The sequence below is a fragment of the Natator depressus genome, chromosome 1 (genome assembly GCF_965152275.1).
Source record: "Natator depressus isolate rNatDep1 chromosome 1, rNatDep2.hap1, whole genome shotgun sequence".
Taxonomy (NCBI): Eukaryota; Metazoa; Chordata; order Testudines; family Cheloniidae; genus Natator; species Natator depressus.
Genome location: NC_134234.1, coordinates 254,595,673 through 254,621,219, shown reverse-complemented (window position 1 = coordinate 254,621,219; position 25,547 = coordinate 254,595,673). Strand labels below are relative to the sequence as shown.

Sequence of the window (25,547 nt, the reverse complement as noted above, 5' to 3'; positions counted from 1 at the left end):
ACAGAGGCAAGGATGACTTCTATAAGGTCACAAAGCAAGTCTGGCAGAGCTTGGAATAGCACTCTGGAGATCCTGACCCCCACACCACACTGCTCTAACCACTAGACAGCACTGCCCCTCCCAGGCTCCTTCCAGGAGTCATTCCATTCCCTCCTGGTTTGTTTCAGGGGTCACATTGGCCTAAGCTGATCCATTCCACAAGCCCAGCTCCAGCTGGTTCCAGATGTGATGGAGGGGAAGAGAGGAATCGAAGGTAAACATTAACCCAGTAATGTTCCCTGGCTTCGGTACCACCCTGGACTGTATCACTCCTCCCTGGGGGGTGCCCGAATTCCCTGCCCCGGGGAGGTAACGCTGCCTGCTGCAGAGGAATGAGTCACGGGTTAAGGAACAGGTGGAATGCCATTAGCCGCCGTGGGCACCAATTACCAGCTGTAAAAGCCTTGTACAATCCCAATGTAAAGACTCCTTTAGAAAAACTCTTCTGCCTGTCCTCAGGGGAGGGGATCTGCTGGAGTGTGTGTCTGCGTGCAAGTGCAGTCAAGGGCCGGGGGTGGACTTCAAGTCCTTCACTAGCTATAGCCTTCCCTAGGGGCAGTTTGCAAAACTTCCCTGCCATTGCTCAAGCTGGCTCAGTGCCACAGGGGTTAACAGCAGCAGCTGCAGTGTACATGGCCGACCACTGGCCTAAGCACTGTGTGGAGGCGATCTGCTCTGAGCAGGGTTAGATGGCATGGTGAGCAACATATCTAAGCTAAGGGCTAGATCCCCAGCTGCTGCTGAGATATGTGAAACAAGGGAGAGCGCAAATGGCTGTAAACCTTGGGGCTGCTCTAAGTTATGCCCAACTGCTCCATGGGCCCAAGGGGCAGTTCCAACAGCTGGGGATCGCTGGAGTGTAGGGATGCCTTATCCTTCTCCCTTGAAACAGGGCAAGGAGTGGCAGTGAGCCAGTGAAGCTGGCTTTCTAGCTACTTTGTGTTACTTTGCATAGGACCCTACAGAACCTGAGACTGGACCTGGAGCTGCCCTGGCAGCTGGGAAGAGGGGTTGGGAAAGACCCTTGGTGGGGAATTCATCTCTGCATTGGTGCTGAGCCTGGCACAGAGACTGACCTGGGAGGCAATGTGCCTCCTGATTCTTCAGTGGCCAGGGGCTGTCCCAGCTTGCATGCTGTCTGCAATGGCTCCTATGGGCCATTCTAAGTTCCAAGGGGCCAATGGAACTCCTGGCCATGCCTCCTCCAGCCCTGCCAGCATATCGCCTTTTGCAGGGGTGTCACGCTGGCTCTGTGCCTGCTGGGCCCCCCAGTGTCACTGCGAAGCGGCTGCAGTGTGGGGTGAATTCCCCCTCAACCCCCGGACAGCCTGGTTCAGTTTTGAGAGGCTCCCCGAGAGTTGGGGGTGGGGGCAGAAGCATGTTCCCCTCAGGTTGATGACATGAGAGTCAGGCCCCTGGAAACTTCCTCCTTCAGGGAGGCTCCCAGTTTAGTCTAACTGAGCTCTTTCCCCTGGCCTGACACAAGGAGCAGCCCACAGGGCAGCAGCTGTGAGCAGAGGGGACAGCTAGCCAGGATTCCCCACAGGCTGAAGGGCCCCGCCTACCCTCTGCCCAAGGGAGGGGTGGGCGGAGCCTGGTGCTTGTAGCTAGAGGGAGTCAGTGAGAGCTGAGCAGACAGAGCAGGTGGAAGGCAGCTCGCTTGCTCGTTCCCCGGACCTGGCTGTCCCCAGCCTCTTGCCTGCATCAGCCTCTAGCCTGGGACCTGTCCTGATGCATCCTTTGACGCTGGGTCAGCCCCTTTGCCTCCAGCAAACTGGAAACCAGAGTCACTCACCTGGATATTCCCCCATCACGCCTCCTGGAAACCTGGGACCCTCAGCCCCTTGCATGGAATGGACTCTCCTCCTGGACCCTTGACCTTTCACCCTGACCAGGCACCTGCCCAGGACCCCCAGCCTCTCAGCTAAGAGCCTGGGGTCTGGGTTAGTTCAGCTCTGGCTGTGTAATTTGCTGGCCTGCAGGTGTCTGCCTGTCACCTGTCCTGCCAGCTGGAAAATCAGGTCTTCCTGGTCCCTGTGTCTCTTTCCTGGAGGCTTCCCCCATCCCAGGGGCAACAGTGCCTTTTGGCCTTGGTGTTTGGCTCTCTAAGAATTTCACTGCCACTTTCTGCTCCCCTCCCATTACTTTCCATGGCCATGTCCTAGTTGGGCCTCAGCCTGCCTGTCCTCCCCTTTTGGAGGCATGAGGCCAGCGTGGGGCTCACAGACCCTGGGGTGCAGAGGAAGAAGCTCCCTCTGCCTGCTGGGCTTCTCTCCGTGGCGTTGGAAGTTGGCAGTGATGCGTCGGCATCTCCTCCGCTGTCTCTCTGGAGCTGCTCTGCTCCTTGTCACCATGGCTTTCCTCTCCATGAGGCACCATGGCACTCAAGAGGTGGTCCGCTACCAAGGGGTTGGTGATGGGACATCGGATATCCCGGAGCACCAGGCTAAAATGTCCCCAGCGGATGTGCTAGGAGACAGCAACAGGAGGCAGGAGCTGAAAGAGCCACCGGGCCCTTCCAAGGTGGGCTCTAGTGTGAGGAGAGGCCTGGAGCTTGGAGAGGTTTTCATTGCTGTGAAGACAACCAAGAGGTTCCACCAAACCAGGCTGGAGCTGCTGCTGGACACTTGGATATCCAAGGCAAAAGAGCAGGTGTGTATGGAGGTGGGGACAGAGGCCTCCTTGGTGGGCATGCTGGGGACAGGAGGAATCTAATGCCTGCAGGGAGGAATAAGGACTCATTATACTGAAGAAAGGGTCGTGCTGAAGGTGGTTAAGAACAACTGTCCCATTCGGTGCGTCTCTGACATCATGTCTATTCCACTGTGCAGAGAGACAGGGACACCTCACCCTGGTTGGGTGGAGGGCTCTATTAACTGGGTCTGAACCAGCTTTAGGCTCAGGGGAAAGCCCTCTAGAGAGAGACAGGGGTATATCCTGGCTGTTCGCACAGGGTTGGGCAGAAGAGTGATATTTGACAGGGACCGTCAGCCTCTCACCTAAGTGTAGCCTCAGTGGGGCCGTTCACCCTCCTTTAAATCCAGCTACACCAGGGGTGCAAACTGTAATGCTGCACATAGACGACAGCTGTCCTCCCTTCAGCTGCTGGGGTTAAAACATGCGTGGGGCATGGCGGGGTTGAGTGCACTGCTCTTTCACCCTCAGAGGCCTGATTCAAACTGCTGATCTTTGCTCACAAGTGGAATGAGTTTGTGCGGTTTCAGACTAGCTGCTCCCTCCCGTCTCACACCGTTTGTACACCTCACAAAACCACATCTGGTTTAGGCAGTGTCTGCTCAGGAAGGACTGCCTGGGCCTGGAGTGGCCACGGGTGCCTGAGAACAAGATGCTGTGCCCTGGCTGAGAGGTGGGGAGAGCCCAGGGTTAGCTCAGCAAAGGGCACAGAGGTGCCATGTAGCTGAGTTTGAGTGAGTGGGGACCAGGGCTGGAATAGCAGGAGGGGTGCAGTGGAGCTGCATGTGGGTGCAAGCACAGCGTCTGCACGCCCCATGTCTGTCTCAGTGCAGTCAGTCTCTCGCATGCTGGAGCACCAAATCCATTCACATGCGCTCTGGTGACTATTCCTCGGCCCCCCTCTGTGTGTGTGGCTCTTGTTTCTGTGTTCTGCTACTGGCGCCTGGACGGTTCTTCCCCCTTCACCCAGCGGAGTCTTGAGAGTTTCACATTCTGGTGGGAGAGCTGGTTTGGGGCGCATTAGGTCAGTGCACACTGGTGACCCACAATGGACTTAATAATGGCTGGGGGAAAACACCGTTTGCTACTTGGGATCTCCCTCCGTAATGGGGAAAGCCTGGGGAAAGCCCCCGTGGGGCTCATTGTAGACTCCAGGCACTTGGGCTATGTTTAAACAGGTCAGCCGGTAGAGGCCATGGTACCAACTCCACCGCTAAATCAGTGCCTAGTGGCTGCCCCATTGCTAATCTCATGATAATTGAAGGGGTGCTGGGAGGGTTCTCTGACTGCTGCTTCCCTGCTTTGGGGTCCCCTTTTCCCCTGTGGTGCTGTAAGTGCAGGTGCAGCCTAAGGCCCCTATCCTGCAAGTGGCTTTGCACAGAACCCCACAGAAGTCAGTGGGGGCTCACAGGTCTGCCCATGCACAGCTAGTTGCAGAATCGGGGCCTAAATGAGAAGGCTAGGTTATGGGGGTGCAGAGGAAAAGAGCACCTGAGACAGAACAGGGCATTCTGGGTAAGGGCAGTTTTCCCTTCCACATGCTGAGCTGTAACTGTCTGGTGCTTTCCGCTACCTAGTCAGTTGCGGTTTGTCAGAGGAAGCCATGTCCTATTTTGAACCCACTTCCTCTATGTGCGTTAGCATCTGAAATATCATACTTCCCCTTCTAGACATGTTTCTCCAAGCCCTGAGTGCTCTGCCTCCTACCCTCTAATGACTCTTAGTGGATACCATACTTCTTGGCATATACGTGCTATGAGGTGGGCTGAGCGCTGGCACATGGGCACTATGATTATAGCCGGCCTTGGTGTTTCTGAGTGCGCTTGCAAAACAATTTTCCTTACCCCAAACATAATCGACACCTGTCTATTCTGGCCACGCCAAGAATTAAGGGGAAGTGGGAGTGAGAAGATTCTCTGGAGCACCCCAAATTACCTGAAACTCTCTCTCTCTCTGTGTGAAAGCTATAAAAGTTGCAGATGACACCAAGCTGGGAGGGGTTGCAAGCACTTTGGAGGGCAGGATTCAAATTCAAAAGGTCCTGGACAAATTGAAGAATTGGTCTGAATTCAACAAGATGAAATTCAATAATTCACTTAGGAAGGGAAAATCAAATGCACAATTACAAAATGGGTAATAGCTTGCTAGGTGGTAGTACTGCAGAAAAGGATCCAGGGGTTACAGTGGATCACAACTGACTATAAGTTAACAATATGATGCAGTTGCAAAAAAGGCTAATATCATTCTGGGGTATATTAACAGAGGTGCTGTATGTAAGACTTAGGAGGTAATTGTCCTTCTCTACTTGGCACTGGTGAGGCCTCTGGGTGTCACACTATAGGAAAGATGTGGATGAACTGGAGAGAGTCCAGAGGAGAGCAACAAAAAAGTTAAAAGGTTTTGAAAACCTGACCTATGAGGAAAGGTTAAAAAAAACTTTAGAAAAAATTGGGGGACCTGATAGTCTTCAAATATATTAAGGGCTGTTATAAAGCGGATGGTGATCTATTGTTCTCCATGTCCACTGAAGGTAGGACAAGACATAATAGGTTTAATCTGCAGCAAGGGAGATTTAGGTTAGATATTAGGAAAAACTTGCTAACTGTAAGGGTAGTTAGGCTCTGGAACAGGCTTCCAAGGGTGGTTGTGGAATCCCCATCACTGGAAGTTGTTAAGAACAGGCTGGACAAACACCTGTCAGGGACACTTTAGGTTTACTTGGTCCTGCCTCCGTGCAGGGGGCTGGACTCGATGACCTCTCGAGGTCCCTTTCAACCCTACATTTCTGTGACTCTGTGATTCTATAAAATATGTGCCTGACCCCCCTGGGTCCTGCTGTAGAAGGGGAGCGCCACTGTTTGTGCTGAGGTCTGGTACAGTTGCCAACACAGAGGAAAGCTTTTCAAGTAGAGTTGGCTGGAAAAAAAGGGGGGCAGGGTGAAGGGGAGGAATTTTCAAAAAATGTTTTCAAAAAGAGCTGTTTGTTGACTTTTTTGTACTGAAAACCTTTAGTTTTTCCTCTTTTTCCCTCCCTTTGTCCCCCTCCCCCTTTTACCATGCCAGTGAAAAAGGTGATGGTGGAGGGGAGAAGGGAGCGAAAGGAAAAACTGTAACACAAAAGCTTTCAGTTTTCATTAGAAACAAAACAGAAATGTTGCAAAATCAAACATGCTTTGCTTTTGAATTTTTCTATACCCAGGAAAGTTTTGCACAATAAATACCAGCCTGTCCGATTTGCAAGGGGCAGGTGTCCCACTGCACCAGACCCCATCCTATGAAGGCTTTTGGGTGCACTCTGGGGAATTTGAGCCCCCAGCTAGCACTCAGCAGTATTCATTCATCCCCGTAACACCCACGCCGATGAGGGAGGCAAGTAACGTTAGCCTGGTGAGGAAACGAAGGCAGAAAGGGCAGGGACATGGCTATCGGCACAGAGAGGGTTGGTAACAGAACTAGGACTAACCTGCAGGGGTCACTTGCTCTCAGTCTTGCAGTTACTCCACTAAACCAAGCTGCTGCTCATGCTAACTGAGCTTCCCCGTCTTGTGGTCTGGGGACATGCTGGCTGCTAAGCCACAGAGCCTCCTCCTTACAGCAGCTGTCTGTGTTATCAGTGCCACACGGGGTGGTGCTGGCGTTGAGCTGAGAATCTGCTTGGGATCCTCTCAAATGGACCAGCCTGGTTCCATGGGGCCCCAAAGGCCAGATCTGGGTGGCTTTGCAGGAGTCGGGATAACCTGTGATCCTTATTATTAGTAACTGCAGAGCCTAGAGACCCCAGCCAAGATCAGGCCTCATTGCCCTAGGTGCTGCACACACGCATTTCCTGTCCCAAAGAGCTTATAGCCTAAATAGACAACCCAGACAAAGGATGGGAGGGGAAACTGAGGCAGAGAGCAGGGAAGTGATTTGCCCAAACTCATCCAGGAGGTCAGTGGCAGAGTTGGGAATAGAGCCCAGGTATCCTGAGTCCCAGCCCAGTGCCCCTGTTCACTGGACTTTGCTGCCTCTCTTGAGGGCTAATATGTGACAAGCTTTCACCCCTGGTGATGGGTTTGTGTTTTCAGGGCTGGCTCTGCCAGGAGAAGAGCTAAATTTAATCTTGTGAGGGTGGATGCTGATGGTGGCCCTGACATTTCCAGTTCCCCTGGATCCCGGCCTGTTCCCTCACTCCAGCCTGTCAGGTTATTCACCTGCTGCATGGTGTCTAAACTCTGGAGTGCGAGCTCTCTGGGGTGGGACTGTCCTTGTGTCTGTCTGTAAAGTGCCCAGCACGATGGGGCCTGGGTGGGAGTCCTGATGCACTACTGCAATGCTGCTAATGAACACACTGGCAGCATGGGCTGTGCAGGCCCAAAGCCTGGTCCTTTTCTCCAGCCGTGGGAGCTTGCCAGATGAGGCTGTCTAGCAGCAAGGGCTCCAGACTTTCCTTTGCACTTGGGTTCCAGTTGGAGTTTTCCTTCCCCCCCTTTGCTGCTCCTCCTCAGAACCGAAGGATAGACTCGCATCCAAGCCCCTCCGCCTTCCCAAGCCCACTCCACTGTAGGAAGAGTGACAAAGGCCACTGCAAGCTCCACGCATTAGACAGGGGCTCTGAGAGCGGGGGGCTGGGAATCCCACCCCCAGTCAGCCTCCCCGTTGTAGGCTGCCCTGTGTGGTTGAACTCCAGCTCTGTTGCGTCTGACTGTCTGCCAGACCAAGCCCGTTGGGCAGTCTGTAGGTGCTGGGATACCGTGGCGACCGGCGGGATGTCCGAACCTAGACAGACCCAGCAGTCGACCAGAGGACCCAAAGGGAACCTTCTCCCTCCCTCGGCTGAGCTGGTAAAAGCGGCACCAAGTTGGCCCTGTCTGGAAGTGGCTGGGTGTCCCCTGCAGGGGCAGGGGTGGAGGGAGATGTGGTTTGAGGCTCCAGCAAACCCCTTCCAGACACCTTCAATGTGGATAACGGAGGCTGGCATCTCCTGGAGAGACGGACCTTTGGGCTGGAGCAAATGCCCTCTGCCAGGTTTCTAACGGGGGCCCTCCCGACTCTCTCCTGTCCCAGCCCTCCTGGGCAGCCCCGCTGAGGGAGACAGGGCGGGCCATCTCTCCAGTGACTCCACCAGGCGTGGTGGGGTGGGGAGGGAGCTGTCAGCTGGCACACTGGCTCTTCTGCTGCAGTCACCTTTCGGACACAAGTGGAGGGCAGGGGCTGGGGGGCAGGACAGGGTCCCTGCTATCTAGAGACCTGAATGAATGGGCGTGAGGGGGGTGGGTTGCGTAGTGTGGGAAGAACTCTGACACCACTGGAGTGGCTTCTCCAGGTCCTGCTGGAAAGGCACAGCAGAGTTGGGGTGGGGACGGAGGGTGATCTCCCCACTTACCCTCTCCCCACAGATGTGCGGCCCCCATCTACCACTGCCTCGTCAAACAGTGCACCCTCATCTGTGCTGAACGTATTCCTGGAGGCAGCTTTCCTAACTGCCCTTGAGGGGATCCCCCTCCCCTGCCCCGGCGTCTCGCCCCTCCGGCACTCTCGGCACTGCCTACTGCACCCTCTTGCTTCAGAGCCTGTCGCTCCGGTGGATCGGCCGGTGCCAGCTGCCCTTCAGCACAACCTCTTCACATCCCTTCCCCCAGGCTTGCCCATTCCAATGTTCATAACCTGGCTTCCCTCCTTTGGCGTTCTGGCCCCTTCGCCCTCCTGCGCCTTGCCCAATAGCCGGGATGCAGCACCCGGGCTGATAGCTAGGGTGTGTGGTGTGGGTTCCCTTGGCCCAGTGCCAGAGCCATTTTCTCAGGTGCCCATCTGAATGCCCTTGTACTCTCCCCCTCCTCCCGCCAGCACCCAGCCCAGGCGCTGTGTTTAACCAGCCTGCGGGCAGCTGGTGGGGAGATTGTTTAAGGCTTGTGTCTCTTTCTTTCAGCCCCTTTAGTTCCTTGAAAGCACATTTTCCGCATGAGGGGAGCTTTTCTCAGCTTTCCGTGATCCCCCTCTGCCTCTGGGGCGGGGGGATGTGTCATAGAATGGCGGCTGGTGGGGCAGGGGGGTGGATGGACCCGAGCGGGGGGGGGGGGGGTCTGGGAAGCAGCAAGGGGCTATAACTGCAATACACACAAACAGATGTTCCCCTCTTAACCCATGTCTCCTTTGACCACAAAGCTGCTGCTTTCGTCTGCTGCTTGACATCGTTCAAACCCCAAAGCTGGGCCTCCCCACCCCCGGCTTGCTGCCCGAGTTCTCCGTTCACCAGGTGGCAGGGCCATGCGCGGTGGGGGGTGGGAGTTTGCTCAAGAACAGGTCCCCAGACTCTACAGGTAACAAGGGTGCATATTATAATGAAGCCCTCAGAACAGGCTTCTCTGCTGCACTGGCCAGCTACTGGGAGTCTCCCTGAAGAAAACAAGACTCCATGGGCCAGATCCTTGGCTGGTGTCAATCAGCATAGCCCCATTGACTTCACTGGAACTACTGGGAATCTGACCCCAGGACTCCTGGGTTCCCTGGCTGTCAGGGAACCTTCCCAGTGTGAACACAGGAGGGGGTCTCAGCTCTGTGGGGGAGCTAACCTCCAGGGTTCCCAGCTCCTCTTGCAGAGGACGACCTGGGATTTGAGCCCCTTTCCTTCACTCCCCTGAACCAAGGGGAAATCTCTCTCTGGCCTGCAGCTAGTGTCGCCTGGAGAAGGAGGAGGCTGTAGGATCTGTGCCTGCCTTTTGCGAGCAGGGCACAGGGCTCTAAGAGGATTATTTATCCACCCACTACCCCTGCAAGAGAAGCAGGAGAGGTGGGTGAGCAATGAACTGGGGCAGCGGCTCCCACCTCCCTTGGCCTAGCGAGAGGCAGCTGCAGGATGTCAAAGGCACAGGCCGGAATGGGGAGGCAGGAGGCCTAGTGACAGCTTGGGAGGCCAGAAATGTAGCCAGCGCCGGGCCTTGGAGTAACTTCGCCCTCTCCTCTCTCTCCTGTTTTCTCAGACCTATGTCTTTACTGACGAAGAAGACGAAACCCTGAAGAAGAGAATGGGTAATCCAGTCTTTCCTATCACGCAGCTCCCCAGCTCCAGTGAGCTTTGGATCAGGCCCTGAGTGAGGCTGGTTCTCCTCCTCCTACACACAATAGGGTGCCCTTCTGGATCTGTGTGATAGGATGAACCCCGCAGAGCCCCCAGCAGGAGTGACACTGATTCACTCTGGGGACAAGGCTCAGCTAAGCTTAGTTCTCTTCTGAAAAGTCGGAGGGATGGGCTTGCCTTTTGAAAGGAGGGAGACAGGAGACTGGCACAGCACGTGCCGGGAGAAGCTGCAAGGATTCCAGCTGTCCTGAAGAACAGCTGGGAGGTAACATGGGGGTCGGGCACCTCTGTCTTCTGTCCCAGACAGTGGTGGATAGGAGGATCCTGTTGTTAAAGCCCTTGGTCTGGGACTTGGAAGAGCTCAGTTCAATTCCTGCCTCTGCAACAGGCTTCCTGTGTCAAGCCACTTCCCCTTTGGCTGCTCCAGTTCCCCATCTGCAGGATGGGGAGGATGGTACTTCCTTGCATCACAGTGCTGTTGTTGGAGAGTTTACAGCCAGAAGGGAATGCCACATGTCTAGCCTGACTTCCTGAGAAGGTCATTAATGCTTGTGAGGCGCCCACATGCCACGGTGCTTCAAGCTCCGCGACAGATCATTTGCATGGCGCAGACTAAGTGCCACCATCAGTGAGGAGTGAACTCATTCCTGCTGGTGTCTTGCTTGTGTGGGGAGAAGTCTGGGATTGAAAACCCACAGAGACAAGTTTTTCCCTTTCAGCCCAGCAGAAGGGATGGGGTCTCCTCCAGGGCAAGGCTGGTGTTCCATTAGGTGAGCAGCATGTACGCTGTGAAGCAAAGAGCTGTATGAATAGGAAGAAGATAGAATCCAGAGAGCAGGGTGAGGTGGGAACAGGCAGGAGAGACGTGGGGACCCCATTGGCGAGCAGGGTGTGAATGTCAGAAGGCCAGGACTGAATTAACACAGTGATTGATTCCTGCTCTCTCTGGCTGGAGGGGTTTCCTGGCCAGGCCAGGCCAGGCGGGTGGAGTGGGGTGAGAATGCAGTGATCAGGAGCTTTGTCTCTTTTCCCCGCAGGTGACCATGTGGTATTCACAAACTGCTCCGCAGAGCATAGCCACCCAGCCCTCTCCTGTAAGATGGCAGCCGAGTTTGATGCATTCTTGGCCAGCGGCCTCAGGTGAGCACACAGGGGTGGCCTTCACACCTGCTCACAGGGGCGTGGGAGGGAACTTCCCACTGCAGGCTGGTAGGGATGGGAAGCTGTCACTGCTAACCGGTGGCTGCTTGTGTGACTAAGAGGGGGCTGTGAATGGAGTTCCAGTGGGAAAGGATGAAGAAGGGTCTAGTTTGCAGAGGTGCTGATTAAAGGCCATCAGCGTGTAGCTGCACGCGACCTTTATCAATAAGGCCCGTGACATGAAGCTGAGTCAGCAGCAGCCTCCTGACCTAACCTCCTCTTGTCTGTCTCCCTGTCTGTTGCCAGCTGGTTTTGCCACTTGGATGATGATAACTACCTAAACCCACAGGCCCTCTTGAAGCTCTTGTCTTCCTTCTCTCCAGCCCGGGACATTTACATTGGGAAGCCCAGCCTGAACCGGCCCATCCAAGCCTTCGAAACAATGCCCAACAATCAGACGGTAAATCCTGCCCCGCAGCAACGGGGCCAAGCAGCTGACTGGCTCATTGGGGATTCTGAAGGGAACTGATGGTTCTTGAACACATGTCTTGTCAAACCCCTAAAAGAGGAGGGCTCCAGGCCTGGCCTCCGCTGGACCCAGTCTGGTCCCATGCAACCTGTGACCAAAGTCCCAGGGAGGCTATGTTGAGATTTCTCAGTTAGGGCAAACTATATAAAGAATGGAGCAGACAATTCCCCAAACTGGTGGTTATTCTAATACTTAGCTCACTACAAAACAGCTTCTATAATACCTTATTGGTTACCCAGAAGCCAAGAACACATTTCCCTTAAAGCAACCCAGCCTTTGGCTCCCACTCAGACAGCTAAGTCAAATATGATAAGGATTATTGAATATCTTGTTCATCATATGAAAAAGTTCTACCAATCCCAAAGGATCGGACACATTGCCCACCAAGATAATGAATATTTTAGATTTTACCTAAATACATGCTTTCAGCTAATTCTTATTAACTAAACTAAAATGTATTAAAAAAAGAAAAGAGAGAGTATTGGTTAAAAGATCATTATACATACAGACATGAATAGAGTCCTTAGGTCAGGTTCATAGTAGAGACGGTGAGCTCTAGAATTGCAAAGAGTTCTTTCAGAATTAGTCCATAGGTTCAATCCAATGTTCAGTATCAGGGTGACCCAGAATGGAACTGGAGATCTCAATCTTGTGGCGCAAACTTCCCCTGATGCAGCATAAGCAGATCTGAGATAAAAAGGATCAGATCCCAAGAGCCCTTTATACAGTTTCTGGGCAGCCTTTTGACTGCATGCAGTTCTTGGGTGAACAATAGTGTCTTTGAAGTAACCTCCTATTTCCTAAACATCTCTGGTAATTAGCTATATGGATTAACATAAGGCAATTGCCTATCTCCCACCATTTTCAGGTGATTTGATATATTCTCCAAAGAGAAATCAAGACAGTGATATCACTCCAGTCACAGCTCATTTAACTGTTAATATCTCCTTTTGATCTCTGAGGTGATAGGCAGGAACTGTTTGGTTACATTGTTCACCTCTAGCAATATCTGTGTAAACACACAAAACCAGAAACATTATCTACTAATATGTCTCTACAGGTTAAATCTGGGTCAATTAACTTGCAAGTTGCTTAACCCTTTCTGGTCCTGTGTCACACAACCACAACAGCATGTGCAGGCTCAATCTGAGCAATGCACAGCCCAGAGAGAGGCAGTCACACACATGCTGCTCCTCAGTGGAACCCCATCTGCTAAGAGATTCATCCCATACCGCACTACGAATAGGACGCCTTTGCTTCAGAGGGACCACCCCTTCTCTGAGTGAGGGGAGAATTCCGCCTCTATGTTCAGCTAATCTGCCCTCATCTCTGGACTCCTTATCTCTCATATGAGGGCCCCCCTTTGCTACTGGGCTGAGGGAAGAATTCTGGTACTATGGTAGTAGCACAGTTGTCCTGCATTTTCGACCAGCTGATGCCGTGAAGCCAGGCTCTGCTCTGTGCCACCCCATGTTGTGGTGCAGAAGGTGGGTTATAGCTGGGTCTGTGTGTGTATCTAATGGCCAGTGCTTCGGTGTTGAGACCTGCAGGTACAGGAGCTGTGGCACCCATTGGTCAGCCCCGTGCCTTTCTCTGCTCTTCCCTCCCCAGAGGTCCGTGCGCTTCTGGTTCGCTACTGGAGGGGCGGGATTCTGCATCAGCCGCAGGCTGGCCGTCAAGATGGCACCTTGGGCCAGGTGAGCCGTGAAGCCAGTAGATCTGTGAGCATCAGAAACCCAGGGGAATGTCACGGAAGATCATGCATGAGTTTGTGTGTGTGTGGGAATGTATGTGAGCACACAGAGAGTACGCGAGAGAGGGCACAGTGTGGGTGTGCCTACCCAACTGTGAGTGTGCAAGAGCAGGTAGGTAAGGAAATGTATTTGTGTTGTGGTAGCTCCTAGAGGCCTCACCCGTGCTGGGCACTGCATGCACTTCGAGCTGAGTTGGCATGTAAGTGGGGGGTATCTCTTTATAAGTTCTTGCAGTGCAAACAGACAGAATTGGGCAGCGACCTGCCTCTTCATGGCCAGGGCGACGTGAATCTCTGAGGTCAGTGGAGTTACCCCAGGGATGATTCTGGCTCCTGATCTCTCATCCCGCTCCAAGACGGGGATCCCATTCAATGTCTGTATTTCCCCACTGATCAATGCAGCCCATTCTCTTCCAGCGGCAGTAACTTCCTGAGCACCTCGGAGCTCATCCGCCTCCCGGACGACTGCACCGTGGGCTACGTTGTTGAGTGCAAACTGGGCGGGCGTCTGCTCCCCAACACGCTCTTCCACTCTCACCTGGAGAACCTGCAGCTGATCCCCAGGCCCCAGCTCCTGCAGCAGGTGAGTGGAGAAGGGGAGGGAGAAGGAGAGGTTGGAGAAGAGATTTGGAGGGGGCGGCGGGAAAGGAGCGGAGCAGGCGGGCGATGACTCACGTCACTCCGGCGGTAATTGTGACCCTGATTGAATCAACCGCACATTATTTCGATGAGGTTTTCCTGACAAATGCATCCCTAGACGCTTCTCTGCAATGATGGGCAAAGGATGAAAAGGCAATTAACTAGCCAGTAAAACTGCTGCCAGTCAAAGAGCAGGGGGAGGGCCCTCCCCTCTGGAGCTGCAGCACTGCCAGAGGAAGTGCCTGTTGCCCACGCATGGGGCCCATGTGATACAGCCCTGCATGTCATGGAGGAAGGGGGAGAGGCTTAGGAGAGATGGGGGCTGGAGATGTGTTGGAAATGGAGGTGAGGAGGGGGTGAAAGCCTGCAGCCTGGCCCTGTAAATCAGCCTGGACAGAGGGGAGAAGCAGTGGGGATCTGGGTGTGGGATGCAAAGCTTGTAGAGTGGTTCCCGGCTGGGGGATGATGGGAACATCTATATCCCAGACACATAAAAGCTGAGAGCCGCCAAAGCTGCCCTCTTGTTCCCTAACTTCCCCCTTTCCTTTCTCATGGTCTTTCCCTGCAGGTCACCCTCAGCTATGGTGTCTTCGAGAAGAAACTCAACACTGTTGAGCTGGCCGGCCCCTTCTCCCAGCACGATGACCCCTCCAGGTGGGTGCCTGAGTCTCTGGCTCATTTGGCTTGCTCCCAGAGTCTCCTATGAAAACAGGGTTGGAACAGGGTGGGGGCAGGCTGTTGCTCAGGAGTGAGGTGCGTGCGTTGGCAGAGCTGTGTAGCTGGAGCTGGAATCCTGCCTTCCCTGTTGTTGTTTGTGGCATTTGCTTTGGCCCTGGCGGGAGCTGGGCCCATCTTGCCGCTGGTTGGATCTGGATCCAGGGCTCACCTCTAACCGCCCTCATGTCCTTGTGAAGTTTTGGAGTCTGGAGGCGTACGTGTAGATCACTAGCTGCAGTGCAGAGCGAGAGCATCTGGTGTGGGATGGGGCACCAGGGAGACACGCTCCTCCCATGCCTCTTCATTCGGCTGTGACAGCGCACGCCTAACCTTCATCCTCTCTCCCGCAGGTTCCGATCCCTTCACTGCCTTCTCTACCCGGACACTGCCTGGTGCCCACGGCCCGTCTGAGCTCCCACACCCAAAGGGTCTCACTCAGGCCAGCGACTCGCAGTTCGTGTTGTGTGTGTGTGGGGCACTCACGGAGCCGTGGGCACTCCCTCTCTCCTTCGCAGTGACCGCCCTGCTGCAGCTAGCGATAGCTTTGTGGGTCAGTGCTCACTGAGCACGGCACAGGGTGAGCGGGTAGGATCCACGGCAAGGCGCCCAGGTGAAAATGTGGAAGGACACTGTTGGTGGAACACTCAAATCCAACCCAGTTTCCCACGGGCTCTGGGACCCTTGTGGGGGGTGAGGATGGGTGGGAGGGGGAAGTCGACATGCCTCTGGTAATGTAGGCAGTGTAGCTGTAGCCCTGTCGGTCCCAGGATATTCGAGAGACAAGGTGGGTGAGATAACCTGATGCCTCCATGAACACAGCGAGACTTTGGCCACAGATACTGGCTGTGCAGAAATAGATGGAGACCTGGTGCCCCCTGCTGCCTGGATGGAGCATATCTCTGTATGCATCCTGAGCCACACGGACTGCGTGGGGCCGCGTGTGAATGGAGTGTCCAGCCGGCCTTCACTTCAGTCTCTGCTGGGCAGATTCTCTCCTCCCTTTATGCCCCCAAATCCTTTCTCCCTGAGCCTACGCTGGACAAGAGCCTTTTCTGTCCTCTCATTTGTTGAGCCTCTGCTGGCCAGGACTCCACCTCCCCAGCCCCCTTGCTAAGCCTCTGCTTAGATAGTTTGGCTACATTCTCACGTCAGAAACTCAAGTCTTTGATAATCCGTTTCAATAAAATGACATTGTGGTCACGTCTTCGTGCTAGATCAGCCCATGAGAAGCGCTGTACCGGGACTGCCCTGGGAAGGGGATGGGGGCCTGGAGCCGGAGCGCTGGGACCTTCCAGGAGTCTCCCATGAGATGGGCGGGTGGAGGAGTGTGTGGATTTGTGCATTATTCAAGTGGGGATATCTCTCTGTCTCTCCCTGAGCACTCTCCCTTTTCTCTGCTCCACTGGGGATTGGGATAATCCCTCTTTCTTATGACCAGCCTGTTCTTTGACATTAGACTCCAGCCTCTACCTGGCAGGAGGGGATGTGAGAGGATAGTCTTAAAGAAGGATTTGGAGTGGGAGAAAGGGAGAATGAGGTAGAAGATGGGAGGAGGAGATAGTGAAGGAGTGCACAGGAGCAGATTGGAGATTGTGGATTTAAGAGCCATGCCAAAAAACCCTAATTCACTATGGAGTGAAAACGGAAGGGCAAATAGCTTATTACCCCTGCTCTTCAGCCCCCCAGACACTAGGGGGCACCTTCATCTGCTCCTCATTCCTTGCTCAGTGCAGCAGAGAGGGGAAGAAGGAGTGAGAGGGAGAGGTGGGACATGCAGCGTTGTGGACTGTTCAAAGTGTTTCCAGATCCTGGGGGGAATGTCTCTTGCCCTGGACTGGGCTTGTTGTGTTACCCAAAGGTCCCTCCTAGTTGATGGAAAATGAATAGCAGTTACGTTTTGTCCTTGCTCACACAGAGAGAGTAGACTGGGGGAAAGCTAAAAAGCAAAGAAACCACTTTCAATGGCAATGGATGCTCTGAATAAAAGAAATGTAAAGTAATTGCCTTTTCAAGGGAAGGTGTTTTTCAAAAGCCAGTGGTGTACAAGGAGGACCTCTGGCGTTCTGTGAGAATGCAGATGAAAATGCGGGTGTGGTCTCTCTACAGAGTCATCCAGATTGGAAGAGAAATCTTTAATGCGGGATAATACAACTGCATCTATTGCAGTCAGTGTGGTAGAGGTCTATGGAGAGCACCACTGTGTCTTTACCATTTTGCAAACTGGTCAGCCCAACCCCCTGCAGAGGAACTACAATTGTCCTGGCTTGCACTGCAGACACTTGTGTAGGATATTGAAGGGTTAAAAATCACATGTTTCAAAGGTGTTTCCACCTGGGCAGAGACGGTTCAAGAATTGAAAGCGTGCTTTGATTTTTGTAGAAGAACACAGTGGCCTCTTGTCACTTTCCAATCCAAACATTTCTTCCAGTCAGTGATCAACTTCTGAAGAAGCAGACGGCTCTCAAGTCCTGCTTTCTGTCACAAGAAATGCACCCTTTCATCTGAAAACTCCTCTCTGATGACCAGGAACAAGGACTTGCTGATAACAATTACCTCTCCCTGGGTGTATAATGGTTTCCTCGCACAGTGACGGGGAGGCCAGTAACCATATGAATCGAAGCCAATGAAAGTGAAGTCACCCACACTGCAGGAGTAAGTGTGTGACAATCCGATGAGATTAAGGATGAGTTTGAAGTCCCCGGGGTAAGAGAAGTGATTTGGGGTTTCAAGTTAATCAGAACAGGGAAAAGCTTCTGGCTGGCCTAATTCAGCCTAGCGTCTAAGAGAGGAGTCTACAGTGCCTGGATTCCCTCCTGCCCACATCTGAGATCTCAGTGCTTCGATTAAAAAAGCCAATCATATCTGAAGAAGTGACAGCAGGTGCAGAGGCAGTCACAGCACAACACAGTGGGGGATGAGGGGGCGGGGGCGACTAAACAACACACTCTGAGCCTTGTGGGAAGACAAGCTGCAGAAATAGGAGGAAGATGCTGGCTCAGGGCCTCATCTGGTGTAAACCGGCACAGCTCCATTTACCCCAGCTGAGAATCGGGCCCTGAAAGGGTTGAGTCCTTCAGCAGGTGTGTGAGTCCAAACCTTCTTAAACTGGTGGAACATTTCCTCGCCGTACCAGCAAGCAGCGCTCCTGTGGAGAACATCTGCTCTCATGAAGAGCCTGCAAACTAATGAGAAGAGCAGGATGTGGAGGAAAGTAGGGTTGTGTTAAAGTGAACTACAAAAGGGCCTGTGGTAACTGTTCCGGTGCTATACTAGAAAGAAAAGGGCTCCTCAAAGCAGACACAGGGATCCAAGAGCATTTCTTTAAGCACATAAAAGCCAGCTTAAGGGGACACTGGCAACTTGAAATCTGATCAGTGTTAAAACCTTGTCTTAAAATCAGGTTTGAGAACTATCCCTATCCCTGCGGCGGGGTTTTACAATCCCGTTTTATTGGGAACACTCTAATGTGAAAGTTTTTGTGGAATTTTTTTCACTGTTCTCCGTGGCAACATTTTGAGGCTTGAGCTGTTTTGACCAGCTCTATTAGATGTTTGTCTCTCATGGGCTGCTGTGAGACACTCCCCCAAAGAGGTGAACCTGACTAAGGCCCCAGGCCTGCAACTGATGGAGCAGAACCCCGTGGACTGGAGTGGGGGCTCCCTGTGTCACGTTCACATGATCAGGGCCTAACTGACTATCTACAAAGGGTTTAAATCATGGTTCTACTGGCATCAATGGGAGTTTTGCCTCTGACTTCACAGGCGCCAAGATTTCACTCCAAGAGGGGAAATGGTGACACTAACTATGCACAGAAACAAGATGGGAAAACTAGTGACAACTATTTGTGCCCCCTCTATTCTTTCAGGTACTATCATCTGGGATGTCACTTGTGACAACAGCAGGTAAAATAAACTCAGAGGGGACTGTGGTGGCTAAACTGATGGGGCCCCTTAACTGCTGTCCCTTGACAACTTGAATTTTCTTGCCTGGTGCAATTTGATCTAGCTTGAATTTCAAGAAAGCTAAAAACTCATTCATTCCACTGTTTAAAATGTGTGCGATTAATTATGGACCCCAAGATGGGGTGATTTGCCTATCTCTGATGTTTAAATTGCTTCCCAAGATTGAGTGAGCCCAAGTTAGTTATTCAGACATCTCGTCTGAATGCACCTCATTACAGCACCCATTGCTTTCTGTTCCCGGAGCCAGAACTTGTTATCGGTGAGCTTTGAGAAAAATTAAATGGGACGCTCTGTGCTTGGATTCTCCTAATCTGGCCTGTCTCCTGCTGGAAATGTTAGCAACCCTGCTGCAAACGGGACTGATCAGGGGCCTGTGGGGTGGGGAGAGACTGCTGTGACCCCCATGTAATCACAACCAGAGCTGGCAGGGACAAGAGGATCTTCTGCTGAAGGCCCCTGGGGCAGTGTCCTTTGGGGGTATGCAAAGAAGTAAGGGTGAGATTGAGAAAGGGTCTGGGAGTGAAAGCCAGAGTGGGGAAATTGGATAGTGCTGGGAAGGGCAGCAGGAGCAACCTTTTCCCTCCCCTGCCCAAAGTCAGCTTCATTTGTGGGGCAGGCCAGTAAGATGGGGTGATAAAGAAACAGGGGCAAGGGGCTGCTGGCATAGGAGGGAAAGGGAGGGGAAGAGGAGACAGCCAGAATGGGGGACCGAGATAAGGCCAGATCCTCTGCTTGGGAAAATCAGTGTCGCCTCATTGAGTTTAGTAGCTGCTGATTGATGCCAGCTGAGGATGTGTCCCATTGGGACGGGGTGAGGACACGTGACTGAGTGTGGGGAGGGAGAGGCAGCCTGTGAAGGAAAAGGGAGAGAGAAAAGGGAGAGAGGCTGGTCCCCGCCATTGACAGTCAGGCCAATCCTGCAGTTAAGAACAGTCTCCATCACTCACTCGGGTCGGGCGGTGCTTCAGTGACGAGGTGCTTCTCTTGCTCTGGGGAGCCGTTCCCTGTGCCACCGCTGTCATTATTTATACTCATTCTCTGCAACGGCTGTGCGGCTCGCGGCTGGGGCGGGACAGGCTGTGATCTGCAAAGCACGCACGCCTCTCGCTTTGTTAGCACCCGCTGGTGCAGGCTGGAGAGTCGCAACAGCCTCGCTCCAGGGCAGATCACCACAGCTCCGATGCCAGCCCAGCCCTGCTGCAGCTAGAAGGGTAACGCTGAAACCCGGGAGCTGCCTCTCCTTCCCCTGGCCACTGGTGGGAGGGAGCGGGGGAGACTTTTGCTGTTGGAGATCTGCTTCTCCCGTGGGAGACAGCTTGCTGGTCATTAGAGCTGGTGTCAAGCATTGAAAGGCTCCCTGGCCCATAGTTCCCAATCCTCTTAGGCCCAGATATACAAAGGTATTTAGGCACCTAGCTCCAATTGATTTTAATGGTGGGTAGGTGCCTAAATCCCTTTCCCCACACACACACACACACTGTTCCTCACACATTCATGTCAACTGCTGGAAATGGCCCACCTTGATTATCACTACAAAAGGTTTTTTTTTCTCTCCTGCTGGTAATAGCTCACCTTACCTGATCACTCTCCTTACAGTGTGTATGGTAACACCCATTGTTTCATGTTCTCTGTGTATATAAAATCCCCCTACTGTACTTTCCACTGCATGCATCCGATGAAGTGAGCTGTAGCTCACGAAAGCTTATGCTCAAATACATTTGTTAGTCTCTAAGGTGCCACAAGTACTCCTAAATCCCTTTGAGGACCCGGGCCAGTGTAATTAGCTGAGTTGGAATTTGATGGGGAGAACGAGGCGAACGCTCTTACAAAAAGTGCGCTGGGCTCTTTAATGGCCAACAGAGCGGAGAGGACCTTATGTCTCAGCCAAAAGACAGGACTTCCCCCATCCCAGTGGGTCATAATTCCATGCTGGACTGGGCTCACCAAGGAGAGCATCCTCATAGCCACCCACACCACATTTGCGCCATACCTGCCTGGTCCTTGGAGGTCAAGCAGTGATTGGGCTCAGAAGAGCCGACGTGCTCCCAGTGCTAGGCGCGCTGGCTGTTCCATTTGCAATTGGGTTGTACGCCAGGGTTGCTGTGTATTTACTGTTTGTACTGCAGTTGTGCTTATAGGCCTCCATTGTGCTAGGTACGGTGCAAGCACACGGGCCAGACCTGCACAAGGAGTGCTTTGCTGGTCTGCTACAGCAGCAAAGGGCTCCCAGGGTGGGCAAAACTGCACTTTTGGTGATGTAGCTTATTAGCGTCATCGAGTTTAAGGCTAGAAGACATCACCCGATTATCCAGTCTGACCTCCTGCGTATCGCAGGCCCCCAGCACCCGCACACGAAACCCAACAGCCGAACTTCGACCAAAGTGCTACAGCCCACGGGAGACTTGATATATGCTGCAGGCAGAGCAGCAGAGGAACTGAGGTGCACCAGTGTCCGAGGCCCCTGCAGTGGCAGGGAAATGGTTGAGAGACACCCAGATATGACACCTACACCCACCAGCTGTAGAGGAAGGCGAAAGACCTGTAAGGGACCTGGGGGAGGAGTCCTTCTCGACCACACGTGTGGCTAGAGCCTGAGCACGTGAGCAAGAAGCAGCCAGCTGAGCACCTAAGAGAGAAAACGTTCAGTGCCCCCTCAGGGCCCTGGCCTGGCCTCCTTATTCCAGGACCCCTCTCCCAGCAGCAAAATAAGCTAGGCCTGCAAAAATAGAGCTTTGCTGGTGAAACAGTGTCTACACTAGGAGCTTTTGCTGTCACAGCTGCATTGGTCAGGGATTACCCCTGCCCAGCATAGCTATGCCAGCAACACTATGCAGTATAGCCTTGGCCTGAGCCAGAGACTGTCCCTACCCCCAAGAGCTTACAGATAAATAGGCTTGATGGGAAGGTGTGGGGAACAACAACATAGAGAGCTGAAATGCTGTGCCAAGGTCACACAGCAGAGCCAGGAATCGAATGCGGGGGTCCTGCCCACCTGTCGCTGTGTGAAATACAGCTCAGTTTCTTGGAGCCTTCTGCTAGTGCCGACTCCTTTGGAAGGAGCCAGCATACTACCCAGTAACACTGACATCTGGTGAGAGGGCCTTAAAGTCAGTCTCCTATCACTGGAATCCCTGCTGCAGAGGCTGGCCAGACTCATTTCACTTGTGACTGTGCTCTGCTGCAGCCGCTCGGGAGCCTGCAATAGACTTATTTTACCAGGGGCTTGGTGTGGGCCAGAGGAGTGAGAGGGACGATGCCCCTGTACAGCGGGTGGGGGGAGAGTCAAGCCTCCCCCCCACCCCCCCGATCCCCATGGTGCTCGGTTCAGCGTTATACGGTGTCTGTTTTTAGAAACAGTGGCAGATTCGCAAGCCAAGCTGAGTTTCCAAAGGGACCTATAAAACAAACAGCCTGCCATCTGCTCTATTGTCCTGGACTAGCAGCTGGGGCTGGGGGAGAGGGAGCCTGAGCGAGGGGAATGGAGGGAATGAGAAAAATGAAGGAGATAGTGAAAGCAAACGGGGCATGGGGTGGCGCAGAGGAAAAATGGGATAAGAGAGAGCGAGAAAGCGGATGAGAGCATAGGGAGGGTGAAGACATGAGCTAGAGATGAGGAGAGGAAAGAAAGGATGAGAGAAAGAGTCTGAGGGGAGAGCACAGGAATAAGAGTGAGGAGCGAATGAGAGGCAGCTGAAGGAGGCTGGGAAGAGCAGAGGCGAGCGAGGCGGGAAGGCTGGAATGGGGGGCAGTAATTGAGAGAGGAGCGAAGTGAAGCGGGAACATGCAGAGTATAGTCCAGGAACAGACCCCGATGCCCCACACTCAGACAGCCAGGGCAGCGCGTTTCTGTCTCTCCTGCAGGCCAGGCCCCAGCCCTGGAAGGTCTCTCTCGCTCTCTCACCGAGCATGCCCCACTGAGGCGGGCGGCTCTGGCAGTTCTGGCCCCAGCACCAAGCTGGCATGAAATCCGGATTGCAAAAGAAACAAATGGGACAGCGGGGCCTGCGTCGCCACCCCCACGCAAGGCTCCTGCCCTGCCTTGGCTTTTAGTGAGTGCCACAGGGCAAAGATGGAACGCCAGGCTTGGCAGCAGAGTAGATAACAGCAACATAGGTCTCTCCAGCCTGGGAGGGAGGAGTCCTGGTTTTAATCAAAGGTAACTAACAGCTGGTATGCTCTGACCCATAATCCAATGGGAAAAGACCCTTCCAGAGCAGCCATGTGCCCGCTGGAGGGGAACAGCAGCGCCTGCTCTGCACGGCTAGAACCAGAGGGAGCAGTGATGGGAAAGACCTAGTGGGGCAGTTAGTCTGTCCTGCCCCGCCAGTACAGGGTTGTTCTGGACAGTGTGTCCTCCTGGGCTTTCCCAGGTCTAGTTTTCAATTGTCCCAAGCAATGGGACGGCCAAGCACATGGAGCACACGCTGTAGGCCAGGGGCGGCCAACCTGTGGCTCCGGAGCCCCATGCAGCTCTTCAGCAGTTAATATGCGGCTCCTTGTAGAGGCACCAACTCTGGGGCTGGAGCTACAGGCGCCAGCTTTCCAATGTGCTGGGGGGTGCTCCCTGCTCAACCCCTGGCTCTGCCACAGGCCCTGCCCCAACTTCCCCCCTTCCCTTCCTGTCCCCTGAGCCTAGCGCCAGTGGGTGGGAGATGCTGGGGCGGGGGAGCTGAGGGGGGCTGCTGACGTATTACAGTGGCTCTTTGGCAATGTACATTGGTAAATTCTGGCTCCTTCTCAGGCTCAGGTTGGCCACCCCTGCTGTAGGCAAAAGACCCAACTGCCTGCTACCCAGCCTGCATCCCCCTGCTGGGTTCCATTCCATCCACTGTGGAGATGGGGCCAAGCCGAAGCTCTGCATCCAAACCTCTCTGAATGTTGAGCTGGTTCTGAATCAGAGTGGAGGTCAAGACTGGCCCCAGATCTGCAATGGGCTGCTCCAAACACTGAGGTCCCAAACGCCTGTAAACCCTGGAGCAGTTGGCATCTGGGTCTAAATTCAATTACAGGGAAAGACTGAGCCAATCCTCACTACGGTGTGTGCCTCAGATACCTACCCAATGGCAGAGGCACCTGTGTACCTGTGGCAGAGGCATCAGTCATGACCTCCATCAGGTTTTTATGGGTCTCTTCCCTGCTCCCCACCCGACCCTCCCTTTCTTGTTGCAAGGCACTTTTCAGGCTTTCATAGCGACATGGTGAGCACAGAACCTGTGGCTGTGTTTGCCAGAGCATCACCAGCCCTCCCTTATCATGGCTAGAAACCATACTGTTATGGTGAGAGTTGCCAGGTGTCACAATTACACACAGTCTTCCAAGCTGTTTTTCCTCTTAGTGTGTGAGCAAGTTTTTAGTCTTGGAAGAAATGCGTGTATGTTGCGTTGTTGTTGGGGTTACACGAGGTTCTGGGTAGAGAGAGCTGTGAGAGTGGCAGGAGAGTCAGATCTCTGCCATGTTCTTTGACTAGAGTCCATTCTTGAGGCTGAGTTACTTCCTGGGAACCAGACATTGGTGTTCGATAGAGCCTTGAAAGAAGGGATTGTCTTGCCTCTAATTATTCCAGGACTGGTGTATGTGTGTAAATCTGCCAAGTTACACTTTGAGTACACCAAATTCCCCATGGGGAGGCTGATCTGCAAGACCCCCGATATCTGCCACTGCTCAGCAGAAGAACGATGGGGTTACTGGGATCGAAAGAAGGGGCAACAATACCATATGTGCCCAGATGCAGATGGACACTGCTCTCTTTGAGGCCCAATCCTGCAAGATTCAGAGCTACTCCTGGAGGTGCTGAGGGCCCTCATCTCCTAATGACTTCAGTGTTCAACAGCTCTGGAAATTTGTCAGCACCTGGCAGGAAGCAGCCCCTCATGAGAACCCCAGCTGGTACTCTAAGGAACAATCATGCACTGGCTGGTGAGGTGCAAATGTGAGAGAAAAGGTCACTTAAAAGGTCTTTTCCAGATCTACTGCTGGGATTCTATGCTCCTCCCATCTGGAGAGCCCTAGCCCCACTGTGTGCCTGCACAATGCACAAACACACACCTCCCTAGTGTGACACTGATTACCCAGTGCAAGAGGGGAGCTAAGGCCAAGAATCTCTAGCGTGTTAAAGCACCTAACGCCCATTGATTTCAATGTAAGTTAGGAACCTAAATATGATTGAGGATCTGGGCCATGTGTTCAGATTCATTCCATCATGAAAGCCCCTTCCCCACATGTATGTGTGAGCAAATACATACACACCTCTCCCCCAATGGGAGATCGTAGACACACTGTTCACCAAATGGGACCCCCAACTGTGCCTCTAGATAGATCCTGCTCCAGTGTTAAAAAGGGAAGGGAATTCATTCTTCATGTCCTTTCATTCCTGGGCATCTTTTCTACTAGTCCTCCTCTACACCCAGTGGGGGCCGATCTGGCATGGCCCTCCTACAGTGGATGAAGCCTGGAATACATAGCAGAAGCATTAACCATTTTTCAGGCCAAGCCCTTGCACCCCGGTCAGTCTAGTGTCACACCTCATGGATGATACAGGCCTCTATGTTGTTTCTCTGCGCAGTGAAATGGAATCCTTCCAGGTATAAATCAGGATGTCAGGACCCTGGCTACAGGGGTGTGGGTTGAGGCTGGGGCCTGGTTTGGAAGGGACTCAAGAACATCGTCTGAATTCAGCCTAGAGGGTCAAGGCCAGAAGCAGCAGGCCGTACCCATGCCATGCCAAAGCATCAGGTTGGAGTCAAGGTCAATGGGCCACACCAGCCTGGAGCCAAGTGAGTCAGCCAAAGTAGAGTTAGCGGAACAAAGGCAGGGTAAGGTGTAAGTTGCTGAGTTGAGGACTAGGAACTGAGGCAGGGTGAGGCATGAGCAAGGAGCAGGGAACCAGGAACCAGGACTAGGCGTGAGGCCAGGTATCAAGAGCAAGGCTGGGGCCAGGAATCAGGAGCAAGGCAAGGTATCAGGAATGCACAGCAGGGTCTGTTTGCAGCAGAAAGCCAGGGATCCACCTAGTTGCAC

At 53.3% G+C, this 25,547-nt stretch overlaps 1 protein-coding gene across 1 annotated transcript; it reads left to right on the top strand.

Moving 5' to 3' along the window:
- The first annotated feature begins 1,678 nt into the window (after positions 1-1,678).
- Positions 1,679-15,787, top strand: MFNG (MFNG O-fucosylpeptide 3-beta-N-acetylglucosaminyltransferase). The gene is made up of 8 exons (XM_074950037.1): positions 1,679-2,691; positions 9,693-9,741; positions 10,828-10,930; positions 11,237-11,390; positions 13,071-13,156; positions 13,630-13,795; positions 14,420-14,505; positions 14,919-15,787. The coding sequence occupies exons 1-8, from the start codon at positions 2,242-2,244 to the stop codon at positions 14,977-14,979; spliced, it is 1,155 nt and encodes a 384-aa protein (XP_074806138.1). The 5' UTR covers positions 1,679-2,241; the 3' UTR covers positions 14,980-15,787.
- Positions 15,788-25,547: the final 9,760 nt, after the last annotated feature.